The sequence below is a fragment of the Pezoporus occidentalis genome, unplaced genomic scaffold (genome assembly GCF_034315485.1).
Source record: "Pezoporus occidentalis ecotype Australia unplaced genomic scaffold, CSIRO_AGI_Poc_V1 ctg433, whole genome shotgun sequence".
NCBI lineage: Eukaryota > Metazoa > Chordata > Aves > Psittaciformes > Psittacidae > Pezoporus > Pezoporus occidentalis.
This window is the reverse complement of record NW_026915762.1, coordinates 42,255-59,665: the sequence shown is the minus strand read 5'-3', so window position 1 is coordinate 59,665 and position 17,411 is coordinate 42,255. Positions and strand designations below refer to the sequence as shown.

General features: G+C 63.4%; 1 protein-coding gene across 2 annotated transcripts in view; it reads right to left on the bottom strand.

The window, feature by feature from the left end:
• Positions 1-17,411, bottom strand: part of MROH1 (maestro heat like repeat family member 1) — a 67,463-nt gene that overhangs the window by 30,880 nt on the left and 19,172 nt on the right. The window contains exons 18-31 of one of the 2 annotated variants that reach the window (XM_062634654.1): positions 14,823-14,930; positions 13,788-13,907; positions 12,188-12,310; positions 9,931-10,077; positions 9,808-9,834; positions 8,527-8,649; positions 8,109-8,188; positions 7,764-7,899; positions 4,693-4,788; positions 3,794-3,898; positions 3,567-3,702; positions 2,767-2,879; positions 1,967-2,119; positions 396-550 (exon numbers count right to left, since the gene is read on the bottom strand). In XM_062634654.1, the coding sequence (XP_062490638.1) occupies positions 396-550; positions 1,967-2,119; positions 2,767-2,879; positions 3,567-3,702; positions 3,794-3,898; positions 4,693-4,788; positions 7,764-7,899; positions 8,109-8,188; positions 8,527-8,649; positions 9,808-9,834; positions 9,931-10,077; positions 12,188-12,310; positions 13,788-13,907; positions 14,823-14,930 (1,622 nt within the window). The remainder of the gene's footprint in view (positions 1-395; positions 551-1,966; positions 2,120-2,766; positions 2,880-3,566; positions 3,703-3,793; positions 3,899-4,692; positions 4,789-7,763; positions 7,900-8,108; positions 8,189-8,526; positions 8,650-9,807; positions 9,835-9,930; positions 10,078-12,187; positions 12,311-13,787; positions 13,908-14,822; positions 14,931-17,411) is intronic. The other variant, XM_062634655.1, reaches the window with a different exon arrangement.

The window sequence follows — 17,411 nt, the reverse complement described above, 5'->3', positions numbered from 1 at the left end:
GGACACCACCAGGGATGGAGCATTCCCAACCTCCCTGGGCAACCCATTCCAGTGCCTCAGCACCCTCACAGGAACGAATTTCCTCCTTAGATCCAACCTAACCCCCCCCCGTTTCAGTTTGACACCGTTACCCCTTGTCCTGTCCCTGCAGTCCCCAATGAAGAGTCCCTCCCCAGCATCCCCATAACGCAGCCCTGAGCACCCCAAGCTCCCCGGAGCCAGCTTTGCTGCCCAGCAATCCCCCCCTGGAAGGCAGCTCCGGCTGCAGGCAGCTCCCCAGGGGAATTCCAGCTGGATCCCATTGCTGCTGCAAGGCACCAGGGCTTAACCACAGCCTGGCCCAAGGCCCAGGACCACGGCGGGGGGCTGGATGAGCCCCGGGAGCAGCGCAGGACCTGTCGAAGGGCAGCGCGCTGCCCAGCAGGCTGGACACCACCACGCTCTTGTGCTGGGAGGCCAGGATGTAGACGGTCTGCTGGGCAGCCTTGCGGACGTGCTCCTCATCCACCTCCTCCAGCTTGCTGTGGATGATGCTCATGATGTCAGGGACCTGGGCAAAGAAGGGACAGAGGCACCAGGCTGAGCACTGGGTCCAACTGGGGGCCCCTCACTGCAACAGAGACCTTGAGGTGCTGGAGTGGGGCCGGAGAAGGGAATGGAGCTGGAGCAGGGCCTGGAGCACAGGGGTGATGGGGAAGGGCTGAGGGACCTGGGGGGTTCACATGGGGAAGGGAAGGCTCAGGGGGGACCTGATGGCTCCCTCCAAGTGCCTGCCAGGAGGATGGAGCCAGGAGGGGCTGGGCTCTGCTCCCAAGGAACAAGGGATGGGACAAGAGGAACCGGCCTCAAGCTGCACCAGGGCAGGTTTAGATGGAGCTGAGGAACAATTCCTGCCCCAGAGGGTGCTCAGGCATCGGAAGAGGCTGCCCGGGGCAGGGCTGCAGTCACCGGCCCTGGAGGTACCCAAAGGATGTGCAGATGGGGCACTCGGGGACGTGGGGCAGGGGTGGCCTTGGCAGGGCTGGGATCGGTTGGACTGGATGAGCTGAGAGGTGTTTCCCCCCCTTGGCTGATGCCATGCCTGATCCTGGGGGATGCTGAGCACTCGGTGTCACTGCCAGGACAGTCCCTGCAGCCAGGACACGCGTGTCCCATCCCCTCAGGCAGGCAATGGGACTGGAGAGGACAGGGTGGGTGGGCAGAACATCGGGCAGAACCCTTCTGGTCCCATGGCGGGGATGCTCCTGCTCACGGGGTATGAGCAGAACCGCTGCCAGCCCCCCCTGGAAGCCCAGGATCCTTCCCCACCTCGGGAGCTGAGCATGGAGGAGGCTGCAGGGGCTCGGAGGATGCAGCCAGGAGCATCCTGCCCCTGCCCCTGCCCCAGCCCCAGCCCCAGCACCGGGGCCGTGGGGGGGGCTCAGTGAGCCGGATGCAGGGAGATGCTGCGGGCCTGGCGGGGCTGTGGAGCACACCCTGAGCTGTGGCAGAGGGAGCTGAGGAGCAGAGCACGGCCCATAGCACATCCCTGGGCTAAGAGCAGGGGCTGCCCCACCGGCTCCCAGGCTCAGCATCGGCTCCGGGTCCAGGACCTGCGCTGGATCCCACCCTGAGGGGAGTCATGGACCTGGGAGTGACCCCATGTAGGAGAGAGGGGAAGAGGCTGGAGAGGGAGCTCCGGTGCCCCAGCAGCCCCTGTGTCCAACCTGGCCTTGGGGCAAGTGTTCCTCTGGCCTGCGGCAGCCATGGCTGATACAGGGCTTAACCACCTCCCTTCTCCCAGCAGGGATGGACCCTTCCCTGTGCTGGATATCCCAACCCTGCCAAGGCCTGGAGCCTGCTGGAGCATCCCCGCCCGGAACAGAGGATCCCAGCAAACCAGCCCTGGAGCTGCCGGTGGGAATCTCTGGGGCTACAGCCCCATGGGAGGCCCCAAGCCCTGGCTGGGGGGAGGCCAGGAGCTCACCTTCTCCTGCAGCACTGCCCCGCGCTCCTTGAGCAGGGAGTTGATGATGACGGTGGCTGCGCGGGAGCAGTTCCTGTCGGGATCCCCCAGCCCCTCGAAGAGGGCAAGCAGGAGGCTCAGGAGCTGCTCGGGAGGGATGCGCTTCCCCACCACCTGCAGGGAGCACAGCAGATGAGCCCCATGGCTGCCATGGGGCAGTGAACACCGCCCCTCAGCGCAGAGCCCAAAGGGGAGCCCACGCTGGAGGCGATGCTCTCGTGGGACCCCACTCGGATCCTGGGGGTCCCCAGTGCAAGGGGGATGTGGGGCTGCTGCGAGGGCTGGAGCCAGGCTGGGAGAGCTGAGCCTGGACAAGAGAGGGCTCCTGAAGAGGGGAGCTGAGAGCAGCTCCAGGGCCTGAAGGGGCTGCAGGGAGCCTGGAGAGGGGCTGGGACAGGGGAGGCAGGGATGGGAGGAGGAGGAACGGCTTTAAAGTCCCTTCCCACCCAAACCATCGTGGTTCCATGATTCTGCAACGGATGGGAGCGAGGGTCAGGCCGCAAGGTGCCATCAGCACCACGCTGACGGAGCCATCAGCATCACCGGATAACCCGGAGCTCAGCTTGTGCATCAGACCTGGGAAGGGCCACGCTGAGCCCCAGCCCAGCCAGGCAGGAGTCCCTGCGTGGGGGACCTCGCTGTGGGGCACTGAGCCCCGAAGAGGGCACCAGCAGCTGCCCCATGGAGGTGAGCACCCCCAGAGGCCCCCCGCAGGTCCCAGTGCGGAGCCCGCGGCCGCGCTGGGCTCACGCTGCACTTACCGTGGCCAGGCTGTTGCAGGTGTGGAAGAGGACGGTGAAGTCGGGCTCCTCCAGGCCTTGCTTCAGAGCCTTCAGCCCCTCCACCATCTCATCCCTGTGGTCCCGGGCGAAACCTGCATCCGGGCGGGAGCGGTCACGGAGCGGCATCCCCTGTATCCTGCATCCCAGAGAGACCTCCCCACGCTGCAGAGCTGGCCCGGCTTACAGGGAGGAGCAGGAAACTCAAGGACCAGAAGGGCTTGCGCTGCTCTGGAGAGCAGGACCACAGGATCCTAAAGGTCTTTTCCAGCCCAGGTGGTTCTATGATTCCCATAGAAGTCCTCCCGCGGTGCTGAGGGGCCCGGTGCCTCCATCCGAAGAGGAGGACTGACCTCTCCCGGAGGCGGCAGGAACGCCAGGCTCGAACCGGCTCCTGCCTGGAGAGCATCAAGGGGCTCCGGGAAGCCTGGAGAGGGGCTTGGGACAGGGGATGCAGGGCCAGGCCAAGGGGAATGGCTCGAACGTGCCCGAGGGGAGGCTGAGCTGAGCTCTCAGGAAGCTCTTCCCTGGGAGGGTGCTGAGGCGCCGGCACAGGGTGCCCAGAGGAGCTGGGGCTGCCCCATCCCTGGCAGTGCTCAAGGGCAGCTCGGACACAGGGGCTCGGAGCACCCTGCTCCGGTGCAAGGGGTTGGAGCTGGAGCAGCTTCCAGCTCCCTTCATCCCAAGCCATGCCACGGCTCTGTTACCAGAGGCGAGGAGGGGCGGGCTGCGCATCCCTGTGCCCCACCGCGCAGAGCGGGGCAGCAGCTCCCCCTGCTCACCCTCGTAGCAGAGCTGGATGTAGAGCAGGCAGTAGACGCAGTCCACGGCGTGCAGGCGGACGCTGGGCACCGCGTCCGAGCAGCGCGGAGAGAAGAGGGCGATGAGGACGCTGAGGTTGTAGAAGGGGGTCACGGTCTGGGGGGACAAAGAGGGGGGGAGCCTGAGCATGGGGAGCGGGGGGCACAGGGAGGGGGGGGTGCAGGATGAGGCCCCCGGGCGCACTCACGCTGACGTTGAGGGTGCTCAGGTAGAAGTCCAACAAGGCGGCGCTGATCTCCACTGCCCGCTGCCGCTCGTGGTCCTTGCTCGACTTGATCCAGGGGCCTAAATGCTGCAGGGGGGAGCATCGCGTCTATGAGGAGAGGCTGGGAACACTGGGGCTGTGGAGCCTGGAGAAGAGAAGGCTGCAGGGAGACCTCAGAGCAGCGTCCAGTGCCTGAAGGGGGCTATAGGGATGCTGGGGAGGGACTCTTCATTAGGGACTGCAGGGACAGGACAAGGGGTAACGGGTTCAAACTGAAACAGGGGGGGGTTAGGTTGGATCTAAGGAGGAAATTCGTTCCTGTGAGGGTGCTGAGGCACTGGAATGGGTTGCCCAGGGAGGTTGGGAATGCTCCATCCCTGGCAGTGCTCAAGGCCAGGTTGGACGAAGCCTTGGGTGCCATGGTTTAGGGTGAGATGTCCCTGCCCGTGGCAGGGGGTTGGAACTGGATGAGCTTCAGGTCCTTTCCAACCCCAACCATTCTGTTCCACCAGGAAGGAGGGGAGCAGCTCAGCTGCTTTGCCTCGGGCAGCCAAGGGCTCCCTCAGGCTGCAGGAACCAGCCCCCCGAGCCAACAGCCCAAGTGCCCCTCGGTGAGGCTCCAGTTGCAGGTCCCCTGCTAACAGCGACCTCCTCCTCAGCGCTGGGCTGCCCACCCTGGCAAGAGGAGGGGTGGACCCAAGGGTCCATAAGGAGCCTGCCCCAAGCAGGCTGTGTGCAGGAGGATGCTGAGGCTCACAGCAGACCTCGTGGCACACGGAGAAGCCCGGACCCGTCCCGCTGCTGCCAGCTCTGGGTCCAAACCCCTCCGCTTCCCCGCTGCCCCCCCCCTGCAGAAGGCACCGGAGCCGGGCTGCACGCACCGCAAACATGTCCTGGAGGCCGTGGGGGGTGAGGTTCCTCTGCAGGAGGCTCTTGAGCAGCTCTTGGAGGGCACTCATGGTGTCACCGTACAGCGCCTGCGGACGAGACACGGCTCGGAGGCTCCGCAGGGGCCACGCCGCATCCCGCAGCCGCGGGTCTCAACGCGCCTCTCCGCAGCCTGTGCCCGGGTCCAGCCACCCCCGGCTCAGCAGGGGCCGAAAGCCGGCTGTAAACCCCCTGCCCTGGCAGCGCTGGGCACAGGCTGGGCACCGGCACCGTGCGGGCTGTGACCGGTGCCAAGAGGCGGCGTGAGGCAGGGCTGAGCACGGATGCTGCCCAGAGGAAATCTGGTCCTTCCCCTGCTGGGGCTACATTCCAGCGAGCCCAGGTGGAATGGGCCCCGGAAGATGCTCACGGATCCCTTTTGGGATGCGATTCAGGATGCGGGTGGTGGGTGCAGCGATGATGGAGGGAAGGGCTGGGATCCAGGCTGGAGGGCTGGGAACCTCCTGGGGCTCAACCAGGCCAAGGGCAAGGTCCTGCTGTGGATCGGGGGAACCCCAGCACTGAGCCAGGCTGGGGGAGAGGGGCTGGAGCCTGAGGAGCAGGACTTGGGGGGCTGGGGGAGGAGAACCCCCCCCCCCCGTGTGCTGGGTGCACCCAGAGTGGAAGCAGCAGCGCAGGGAGGGGATCCTGCCCCTCTGCTGCGGGAAGGGGAGAGCTGAGAGCAGCTCCAGGGCATGAAGGGGCTGCAGGGAGCCTGGAGAGGGGTTGGGACAAGGGAGGCAGGGATGGGAGGAGGAGGAAGAGGGAAGAGTTGATGGGAGCTTGGGGAGTTCTTCCCCATGGAAGGGGTTGAAGGGAGAGGTTTGGGATGCTCCATCCCTGGCAGTACTCAAGGGCAGCTTGGACACAGGGGCTCGGAGCACCCTGCCCCAGGGGAAGGGGTCCCTGCCCTGCCCGTGGTTGGAGCTGGAGGAGCTTTGAGGTCCCTTCACCCCAAACCAGGCTGGGATTCTGTAAGCTCCAAACCTCTGAAGCTCCACAGGAGGGGAGGGAAGCAGAAAGGGAATTCTTAACCCCAGTTCCAGGCTAGATGCCTGTGAACACCAGGCAGGGGGAGCCCCGGGCTGCTCCTCACCTGGGCACAGCACCCACGGGGCCGAGCAGGGTTTGTGCCAGCACCACAGCTCCCTTTGGAAAGGGCCCTTCTCCCCTTAGGCTCCAGCATCCCCGATCCCCCTCCAGGGAGCTCATGCTCTCACCACCAGCTTGCCCTGGTGAGGAGCTCGGGTTCCCCTGCAGTCAGTGCAGCAGAGGGGCCGGGCTGGGGGAGATAAGGGAGCAGAGGGAACACCGGAGCCAGTTCCCCCCTGCCTGGATTGAATGCAGCCCCTTCCCACGGCTGATCCAGGGGCAGGGGGGGACAGGATGCACCTTGTTGGCTCCTGGGAATGTGAGGAGGCCCGGGGATGCTGCCCCAACCCCAACATCCCCGAGCAGCACCTGGGAACAAAGCTGGATCTTAACATCACATCGGCTTTGTGCTGCTCCGGGTATTCCTGCTCCTTGGTACAGCATCCCCTGCCTGCTCCGGGTATTCCTGCTCCTTGGTACAGCATCCCCTGCCTGCTCCAGGTATTCCTGCTCCTTGGTACAGCATCCCCCTTCATGCCCTGGGTATTCCTGCTCCTTGGTACAGCATCCCCTGCCTGCCCCAGGTATTCCTGCTCCTTGGTACAGCATCCCCTGCCTGCTCCAGGTGTTCCTGCTCCTTGGTACAGCATCCCCCTGCCTGCCCTGGGGATTCCTGCTCCTTGGTACAGCATCCCCCTTCATGCCCTGGGTACTCCTGCTCCTTGGTACAGCATCCCCCTGCCTGCTCCAGGTATTCCTGCTCCTTGGTACAGCATCCCCTGCCTGCTCCAGGTATTCCTGCTCCTTGGTACAGCATCCCCTGCCTGCTCCAGGTATTCCTGCTCCTTGGTACAGCATCCCCCTTCATGCCCTGGGTATTCCTGCTCCTTGGTACAGCATCCCCCTTCATGTCCTGGGGATTCCTGCTCCTTGGTACAGCATCCCCCTGCCTGCTCCAGGTATTCCTGCTCCTTGGTACAGCATCCCCCTTCATGTCCTGGGGATTCCTGCTCCTTGGTACAGCATCCCCCTGCCTGCTCCAGGTATTCCTGCTCCTTGGTACAGCATCCCCCTGCCTGCCCTGGGGATTCCTGCTCCTTGGTACAGCATCCCCCTGCCTGCTCCAGGTATTCCTGCTCCTTGGTACAGCATCCCCCTGCCTGCCCTGGGGATTCCTGCTCCTTGGTACAGCATCCCCCTGCCTGCTCCAGGTATTCCTGCTCCTTGGTACAGCATCCCCCTTCATGTCCTGGGGATTCCTGCTCCTTGGTACAGCATCCCCCTGCCTGCTCCAGGTATTCCTGCTCCTTGGTACAGCATCCCCTGCCTGCTCCAGGTATTCCTGCTCCTTGGTACAGCATCCCCCTGCCTGTCCTGGGTATTCCTGCTCCTTGGTACAGCATCCCCCTGCCTGCTCCAGGTATTCCTGCTCCTTGGTACAGCATCCCCCTTCATGTCCTGGGTATTCCTGCTCCTTGGTACAGCATCCCCCTGCCTGCTCCAGGTATTCCTGCTCCTTGGTACAGCATCCCCTGCCTGCTCCAGGTATTCCTGCTCCTTGGTACAGCATCCCCCTGCCTGCTCCAGGTATTCCTGCTCCTTGGTACAGCATCCCCCTTCATGTCCTGGGTATTCCTGCTCCTTGGTACAGCATCCCCCTGCCTGCTCCAGGTATTCCTGCTCCTTGGTACAGCATCCCCCTGCCTGCTCCAGGTATTCCTGCTCCTTGGTACAGCATCCCCCTGCCTGCTCCAGGTATTCCTGCTCCTTGGTACAGCATCCCCCTGCCTGCTCCAGGTATTCCTGCTCCTTGGTACAGCATCCCCCTGCCTGCTCCAGGTATTCCTGCTCCTTGGTACAGCATCCCCCTGCCTGCTCCAGGTATTCCTGCTCCATGGTACAGCATCCCCCTTCATGCCCTGGGTATTCCCACCTCCTTGGGAATGGCATCGGCTCCATTCTCCTCCCTGTCCTTGGCCAGCTCCAGCGGTGGAAGCGCCAGCACTCCAGCCAGGCACGTGTCAATGAGCTCTGTCCGGTCAGGGTCACTCAGGTGGGGCTCCAGGATGCTGATCCCAGCTTAAGGAAGCAACATGGATCACCGAGCCCTAGGGGAGCCCTCACCCAGGGAAGCAGGGAACTCGGGGCAGCCGCTCCAAGCAGGTCCAGCACGCCCGGCACTGCTCTGTGGATGCAGCCCGCACGGGCCAGCAGCAGGGGAGCCGCGGGGTGAAGCAGGCCGGGGTGAGGCTCCATCACTCCCGCACTGGAAGGATACACCAGGTAAGTGCAGGTGACCATGGCCCGCTGGCGAACCGGCGTCCGCAGCGTGTCCTGGGGCTCTGCCTTCATGAACTCCTGGAGGGCAGCGCAAGGGGACGGTGAGGGCCACGTCCAGCCCCATCGCTTGCCAGGCGTGGGGAAGGTGTGCTGTTATCCCCACGCGCCCTGGGACGTGCGTGCACGGGGATGGAGGCAGCAGCATCGCTCGCAGCGAAGGATGCTGGAAGGGCAGAGCCCGCCCCATGGGGGTCCACGGCTCCAGCAGACACCCGGGGACGGGGCTCCTCAAGGCAGACTCTTACCCAGCCTTCCCTGAGGAGCACAGCTCCGGGCAGGGAGCAGCTCCAGCCACGTGTAACCCGCAGTGACGGGGCTCGGGTACCCCCGGACCACCCCCTCAGGGCTTCTCTTACCACCATCTGGGCCACGAGCTCAGCCTTGCGGGAGAAGCTGAAGTCCCCACGCTTGCCCCCTTTGCAGATGGCCTGGCTGATCATGCAGATGCTCCGGATGAGGCAGAGCTTCAGCGTCAGGTCCTGAGAGCACAACGCAGGGTGAAGATCAGGCTCAAACCCACCCCAACACAGCCCAGCCCAAACGGGGGTCCCTGCACGGAAACCAGAGCTCAGGCTGAGCCTGTGCCCTTGGCCGTGTGAGGGCTCAGCTCCCTGCTCTTCATCCCTGCCTCAGGCTCGCTGCTGGCTGGGGAGCACCAGGAACCCCCCATCCCTGCTGCCACTGGAGCACATGGGATGAGGACACTGCCGCAGGGCTCCCTCCCCTCAAAGCAGCCCCTGAGGACACAGATGCTGAGGGGCAGCTCCATAGGATGCCAGGAGCCATTCCCCGTGCGCAGTTTGGGGTGCAGGACCGGTGCCATGGGGAGGCATCACCACCCCAAGCGCTCCCCTCGTCAGGGAGCAGGGCAGGGGCTCTCAAGGAGGGGGTCCCAGCTCGGGGCTGGAGAGGCAGAAGCTGTTAGTACGAGGGAGCCCAGAAGGAAAAGGCATTAGTGGAGCCCAGCAGAGCCCTTGGCCAGAGCCCAGCCTGGCTAATGGCAATGTCCCTGTCGGCCTTTGGAGAGAGAAGCACGAAGAGATGCATCCACACGAGAGCAGAGGTGATTCTGCTCTGCTCTGCCCTGCTGACCCCAGCCCCAGAGGGACCTGGAGCTGCTGGGGAGAGCCCAGAGGAGGCTACGGGGCTGCTGCGAGGGCTGGAGCAGCTCTGCCCTGGAGCCAGGCTGGGAGAGCTGGGCTGGGGCAGCCTGGAGAAGAGAAGGCTCCTGAAGGGGAGAGCTGAGAGCAGCTCCAGTGCCTGAAGGGGCTGCAGGAAACCTGGAGAGGGGCTTGGGACAAGGGATGTAGGGACAGGCCAAGGGGAATGGCTTGAACGTGCCAGAGGGGAGACTGAGCTGAGCTCTGAGGCAGAAGCTCTTCCCTGTGAGGGTGCTGAGGCGCTGGCACAGGGTGCCCAGAGAAGCTGTGGCTGCCCCATCCCTGGCAGCGCTCAGGGCCAGGTTGGACACAGGGGCTCGGAGCACCCTGCTCCAGGGGAAGGGGTCCCTGCCCTGGCCGGGGTCGGAGCCAAGAGGCAGAGAGCTGCTGTGAGCGCAGCTCTCGGGGAAGGCAGAGCAAGAGGCAGGCAGAGGAGCAGCGGGAGCAGAGGAGCCCGTTCAGTGCCTCACACTGTACCTTGGTTTCTACCTTTATGCCCAGAACCTGAACGGGTGGAAAGAAGAGGACACGTTAGCACTGAAACGGGAACCTCCCTGTCCTGGGGTCCCGGCGGGTCCCGGGGCTGCCCCGGCACCTCACCTTGGTGTTGAAGTACTGGAAGATGTTCTTCAGGACGTCCGCTTCGATGCGGGGCAGCACCAGGTCCTGGGGCGCGCAGGCGGCCACGTAGCCATAGCACAGGATGAGGGTGCTCTTGATCTTCTCCACTTCGCTGTCGCTGCGGTCCTGGCAGGGCAGAGCAGAGCCAGTGCGGGCACCGGGGCTGCCGAGGTCCCCGTGCTGCTGCCGGGACCCCGGCTCGGGCTGCCTGAGCCAGGGACATAGCCCCACAACACAGGGCACCCCAAAGCCCGTTGGGGATGCCCACTGCCACCCAACAGCCACGAGCCCTCATGGCCATCCAGTGCTACCCGGCAGAGCCCAGCATGGGGCATCGGGAGCCCCAGCCCGGGCCAGGTTAACCATGGCAAAGATAACCAAGGGCACCAAGGGGGTGAGCACCAGGGTAATGGTGGGAACAGCACCAGGGTAATGGGGGGAACAGCACCAGGTTAATGGGGGGAACAGCACCAGGGTAATGGGGGGAACAGCACCAGGGTAATGGTGGGAACAGCACCAGGGTAATGGTGGGAACAGCACCAGGGTAATGGGGGGAACAGCACCAGGGTAACGGTGGGAACAGCACCAGGTAATGGGGGGAACAGCACCAGGGTAATGGTGGGAACAGCACCAGGGTAATGGGGGGAACAGCACCAGGGTAATGGGGGGAACAGCACCAGGGTAACGGTGGGAACAGCACCAGGTAATGGGGGGAACAGCACCAGGGTAATGGTGGGGAACAGCACCAGGGTAATGGTGGGAACAGCACCAGGTTAATGGGGGGAACAGCACCAGGGTAATGGGGGGAACAGCACCAGGGTAATGGGGGGAACAGCACCAGGGTAATGGTGGGAACAGCACCAGGTTAATGGTGGGAACAGCACCAGGTTAATGGTGGGAACAGCACCAGGGTAATGCTGGGAACAGCACCAGGGTAATGGGGGGAACAGCACCAGGGTAATGGTGGGGAACAGCACCAGGGTAATGGGGGGAACAGCACCAGGGTAATGGTGGGAACAGCACCAGGGTAATGGGGGGAACAGCACCAGGGTAATGGTGGGAACAGCACCAGGGTAATGGTGGGAACAGCACCAGGGTAACGGTGGGAACAGCACCAGGTTAATGGGGGGAACAGCACCAGGGTAATGGTGGGAACAGCACCAGGGTAATGGTGGGGACAGCACCAGGGTAATGGGGGGAACAGCACCAGGTTAATGGTGGGGAACAGCACCAGGGTAATGGTGGGGAACAGCACCAGGGTAATGGTGGGGAACAGCACCAGGGTAATGGTGGGAACAGCACCAGGGCAATGGGGGGAACAGCACCAGGGTAATGGTGGGGAACAGCACCAGGGTAATGGGGGGAACAGCACCAGGGTAATGGGGGGAACAGCACCAGGTTAATGGGGGGAACAGCACCAGGGTAATGGTAGGGAACAGCACCAGGGTAATGGGGGGAACAGCACCAGGGTAATGGTGGGAACAGCACCAGGGTAATGGTGGGAACAGCACCAGGGTAATGGGGGGAACAGCACCAGGGTAATGGTGGGAACAGCACCAGGGTAATGGTGGGAACAGCACCAGGTAATGGTGGGAACAGCACCAGGGTAATGGTGGGAACAGCACCAGGGTAATGGTGGGAACAGCACCAGGTTAATGGGGGGAACAGCACCAGGGTAATGGTGGGAACAGCACCAGGGTAATGGGGGGAACAGCACCAGGGTAATGATGGGAACAGCACCAGGGTAATGGTGGGGAACAGCACCAGGGTAATGGGGGGAACAGCACCAGGGTAATGGGGGGAACAGCACCAGGTTAATGCTGGTGAGCAGCACCCACTGCCTGTCCCCCAGCCCTGCTGAAAGCCATCCCCATCCAGGGAGCAGTTGGTGGCCAGCACCCATCGCACCACAGCCCCAAGGCTGCACCAGGGCATCCTCAGCCAGCTCCCAAGCTCCAGTGTCCGTCCTGTGCTGAGCCAGGGTCCGCACAGCACCAATCCTGCCCTCAAACATCCCACCCCAGAGAGCAGGAAGGAAACCCCGCCACGGGTCAGGAGCCTGGGGCTGAGGAGCTGGAGCTGAGCAGCCTCTGATGCCAAGAGCAGCTCGGGGCTACCCCAGCTCCATGCCAAGTGCTCTGGGGCAGGAGAAGGAACACTCAGCCCCGGCTCTGCCCAAAGCATCCCGCAGGAGCCTTTAGCTGTGGGTCAGGGTCAGGTCCCATGGGCCTCTTACCTTGAAGATACTGAAAAGCCCCACGGACTTCTTGAAGACATCGGACCTGACGAACTCCTCCAGCTTGGCCAAGGTCTCCTCCAGGTGGTTTATGGCACACAGCCCAAAGCAGGAGGCAAGTCCCTGGCGGGGGCAGAGCAAACACATCAGCAGGAAGCTGATGCTCCAAGAGCCTGGTTATTGGTTCCATGCCCAGCACCACTGGTTCCATGCCCAGCACCATTGGTTCCATGCCCAGCACCACTGGTTCCATGCCCAGCACCATTGGTTCCATGCCCAGCACCACTGGTTCCATGCCCAGCACCATTGGTTCCATGCCCAGCACCACTGGTTCCATGCCCAGCACCACTGGTTCCATGCCCAGCACCATTGGTTCCATGCCCAGCACCACTAGTTCCATGCCCAGCACCACTGGTTCCATGCCCAGCACCACTGGTTCCATGCCCAGCACCACTGGTTCCATGCCCAGCACCATTGGTTCCATGCCCAGCACCACTGGTTCCATGCCCAGCACCACTGGTTCTATGCCCAGCACCACTGGTTCCATGCCCAGCACCACTGGTTCCATGCCCAGCACCATTGGTTCCATGCCCAGCACCACTGGTTCCATGCCCAGCACCACTGGTTCCATGCCCAGCACCACTGGTTCCATGCCCAGCACCATTGGTTCCATGCCCAGCACCACTGGTTCCATGCCCAGCACCATTGGTTCCATGCCCAGCACCACTGGTTCCATGCCCAGCACCATTGGTTCCATGCCCAGCACCATTGGTTCCATGCCCAGCACCATTGGTTCCATGCCCAGCACCATTGGTTCCATGCCCAGCACCATTGGTTCCATGCCCAGCACCACTGGTTCCATGCCCAGCACCATTGGTTCCATGCCCAGCACCACTGGTTCCATGCCCAGCACCATTGGTTCCATGCCCAGCACCACTGGTTCCATGCCCAGCACCATTGGTTCCATGCCCAGCACCACTGGTTCCATGCCCAGCACCACTGGTTCCATGCCCAGCACCATTGGTTCCATGCCCAGCACCACTGGTTCCATGCCCAGCACCATTGGTTCCATGCCCAGCACCATTGGTTCCATGCCCAGCACCACTGGTTCCATGCCCAGCACCACTGGTTCCATGCCCAGCACCACTGGTTCCATGCCCAGCACCATTGGTTCCATGCCCAGCACCACTGGTTCCATGCCCAGCACCATTGGTTCCATGCCCAGCACCACTGGTTCCATGCCCAGCACCACTGGTTCCATGCCCAGCACCACTGGTTCCATGCCCAGCACCATTGGTTCCATGCCCAGCACCACTGGTTCCATGCCCAGCACCACTGGTTCTGGCCAGGTTGGAGCTCCCTGCTCCAGTGCAAGGGGTCCCTGCCTGCGGCAGGGGTTGGAGCTGGGGGAGCTTTAAGGTCCCTTCCAACCCAAACCAATCTGGGGTTCTATGATTAAGCTGGTCCAGTGCTTGACAGCCCTCAGGGGAAGAAATTGCTCCCAGTATCCCACGTATCCCCCTCCTGGCCCAGCTCGAGGGCAGGGCCGCTCTGCTGCTCCATCCGGATGAGCCCTGGGATGCGTGGCACAGCCCCTCACCTCCCTTTCTGCCTCCTCGTGGTATCTGGCTGTTTCCAGGAGCTCCTGGAGCTGCTTTTGCACGAGGTCCTTGCTGCTGCAGGCCCCCAGCGTCGTCCCGATGCATTTGTACAGGAAGTTCTGGAGGAGGAAGAGGAACAGCCCCGACCCTGAGGGCGCTGAGCCCTGGGCAGGGAGAGCTGCTCCCAGCCAGGCTCCTCCTCACAGCGCCCTGAAGCAGAGCTGGAGGGCAGAGCCCGGCTGCGAACAGCCGGGATGCTCGGAGCAACAGCGCAGGACCTGCACACGGCGGGGGGCAGTCACGGCATCAACTGGGCTGGGACCAGCTCCAACCATTGCCAGCACCGCCGGGGCCACCACTAAGCCCTGGCACCGAGGGCCTCGGCCACACGGGTTTTAGACAGCCCCAGGGTTGGTTCCTCAACCACTTCCCTGCATCCAGCCCCCCACCACCCTTTAGGTGGATGAATTGTTCCTCAGCTCCATCCTTTGGGTACCTCCAGGGCCGGTGCCTGCAGCCCTGCCCCGGGCAGCCTCTTCCGATGCCTGAGCACCCTCTGGGGCAGGAATTGTTCCTCAGCTCCATCTAAACCTGCCCTGGGGCAGTTTGAGGCCGGTTCCTCTTGTCCCATCCCTTGTTCCTTGGGAGCAGAGCCCAGCCCCTCCTGGCTCCATCCTCCTGGCAGGCACTTGGAGGGAGCCATCAGGTCCCCCCTGAGCCTTCCCTTCCCCATCTGAACCCCCCCGGTCCCTCAGCCCTTCCCCATCACCCCTGTGCTCCAGGCCCTGCTCCAGCTCCGTTCCCTTCTCCGGCCCCACTCCAGCACCTCAAGGTCTCTGTTGCAGTGAGGGGCCCAGCACAGGATCCGAGGTGCAGCCTCCCCAGTGCCCGGTGCAGGGGCTCAACCCCTGCCCTGGCCCCGCTGCCGCCCTGGTGCTGCTCCAGCCGGGATGCCGCTGGGCACCAGCACAAGGATGCTGCCGGCGAGCCCCGGGGCTGGCGCAGCTCTGCCCCCGCTGCCTCCCCGGGCTCACCTTCTCCGCGGGGAAGCCGCTGTAGCTGCCGAGCTGCCCGCACATCTCCAGCACCAAGCGGGCAACCCAGGCCCCGTCAGCCACGGCCGCCAGCGTCTCCTGCAGGAACTGCGGGAGGAGGAGGGTCAGGTCCTGGGTCCCGGGGGGGCCGGACCCGGAATGAAGCGTGGAACCAACGCGGGGGAAGAGCGCAGCTCATCCAGGCCAACCGGTCCCAGCCCTGCCCCACGTCCCCGAGTGCCCCATCTGCACATCCCTCAGGTACCTCCAGGGCCGGTGCCTGCAGCCCTGCCCCGGGCAGCCTGTTCCAATGCCTGAGCACCCTCTGGGGCAGGAATTGTTCCTCAGCTCCATCTAAACCTGCCCTGGGGCAGCTTGAGGCCGGTTCCTCTTGTCCCATCCCTTGTTCCTTGGGAGCAGAGCCCAGCCCCTCCTGGCTCCATCCTCCTGGCAGGCACTTGGAGGGAGCCATCAGGTCCCCTGCCCGGCCCAGCCATTCCCCCTGCTCCAGCAATGAGCCTCTTCCCTCGGGATCACGGTGAGTCTGTGCCCTCACCACAGGAGCCTGCCCGGTTCTCGTTCCTTCTCCATGGCCCAGTTCAGGCTCTGAACCAAGTGGGGGGACCCCTGGGACCCAGCAGCTCCTGGAGCTGCTGTTCCCTGACCCACAACTGAGAGCTCGGTTTAAGCTGCTCTGCCCCTGCTGTGCGAGCAGCCCCATGGCAGGGACCATCCATCACCACAGCAGGCACCATCCATCACCACGGCTGGCACCATCCATCACCACGGCTGGCACCATCCATCACCACGGCTGGCACCACCCATCACCACGGCAGGCACCATCCATCACCACGGCAGGCACCACCCATCACCACAGCAGGCACCACCCATCACCATAGCAGGCACCACCCATCACCACAGCAGGCACCACCCATCACCATAGCAGGCACCATCCATCACCACAGCTGGCACCACCCATCACCATAGCAGGCACCACCCATCACCACAGCAGGGACCATCCCCATCACCACAGCAGGCACCACCCATCACCATAGCAAGCACCACCCATCACCATAGCAGGCACCATCCATCACCACAGCTGGCACCACCCATCACCATAGCAGGCACCACCCATCACCACAGCAGGGACCATCCCCATCACCACAGCAGGCACCACCCATCACCATAGCAAGCACCACCCATCACCACAGCAGGCACCATCCATCACCATAGCAGGCACCATCCATCACCATGACTGGCACCACCCATCACCACAGCAGGCACCACCCATCACCACAGCAGGCACCACCCATCACCACAGCAGGCACCACCCATCACCATAGCAGGCACCATCCATCACCACAGCAGGCACCATCCATCACCACAGCAGGCACCATCCATCACCACAGCAGGCACCACCCATCACCATAGCAGGCACCATCCATCACCACAGCAGGCACCATCCATCACCACAGCAGGCACCATCCATCACCACAGCAGGCACCATCCATCACCACAGCAGGCACCATCCATCACCACAGCAGGCACCATCCATCACCACAGCAGGCACCATCCATCACCACAGCAGGCACCACCCATCACCATAGCAGGCACCACCCATCACCACGGCAGGCACCATCCATCACCACAGCAGGCACCACCCATCACCATAGCAGGGACCACCCATCACCACGGCTGGCGCCACCCATCACCATAGCAGGCACCACCCATCACCATAGCAGGCACCACCCATCACCATAGCAGGCACCATCCATCACCACGGCTGGCACCACCCATCACCACGGCTGGCACCACCCATCACCATAGCAGGCACCACCCATCACCACAGCAGGCACCATCCATCACCATAGCAGGCACCACCCATCACCACGGCTGGCACCATCCATCACCATAGCAGGCACCATCCATCACCACAGCTGGCACCATCCCCATCACCATAGCAGGCACCATCCATCACCATAGCAGGCACCACCCATCACCACAGCAGGCACCATCCATCACCATAGCAGGCACCACCCATCACCACAGCAGGCACCATCCATCACCATAGCAGGCACCATCCATCACCACAGCTGGCACCATCCCCATCACCACGGCTGGCACCACCCATCACCATAGCAGGCACCATCCATCACCACAGCAGGCACCACCCATCACCACAGCAGGCACCATCCATCACCATAGCAAGCACCCCCCATCACCATAGCAGGCACCACCCATCACCATAGCAGGGACCATCCATCACCATAGCAGGCACCACCCATCACCACGGCTGGCACCACCCATCACCACAGCTGGCACCATCCATCACCATAGCAGGCACCATCCCCATCACCACGGCTGGCACCACCCATCACCACGGCTGGCACCACCCATCACCATAGCAGGCACCACCCATCACCACAGCAGGCACCACCCATCACCACAGCAGGCACCACCCATCACCATAGCAGGGACCACCCATCACCACGGCTGGCACCACCCATCACCATAGCAGGCACCACCCATCACCACAGCAGGCACCATCCATCACCACAGCAGGCACCATCCATCACCATAGCAGGCACC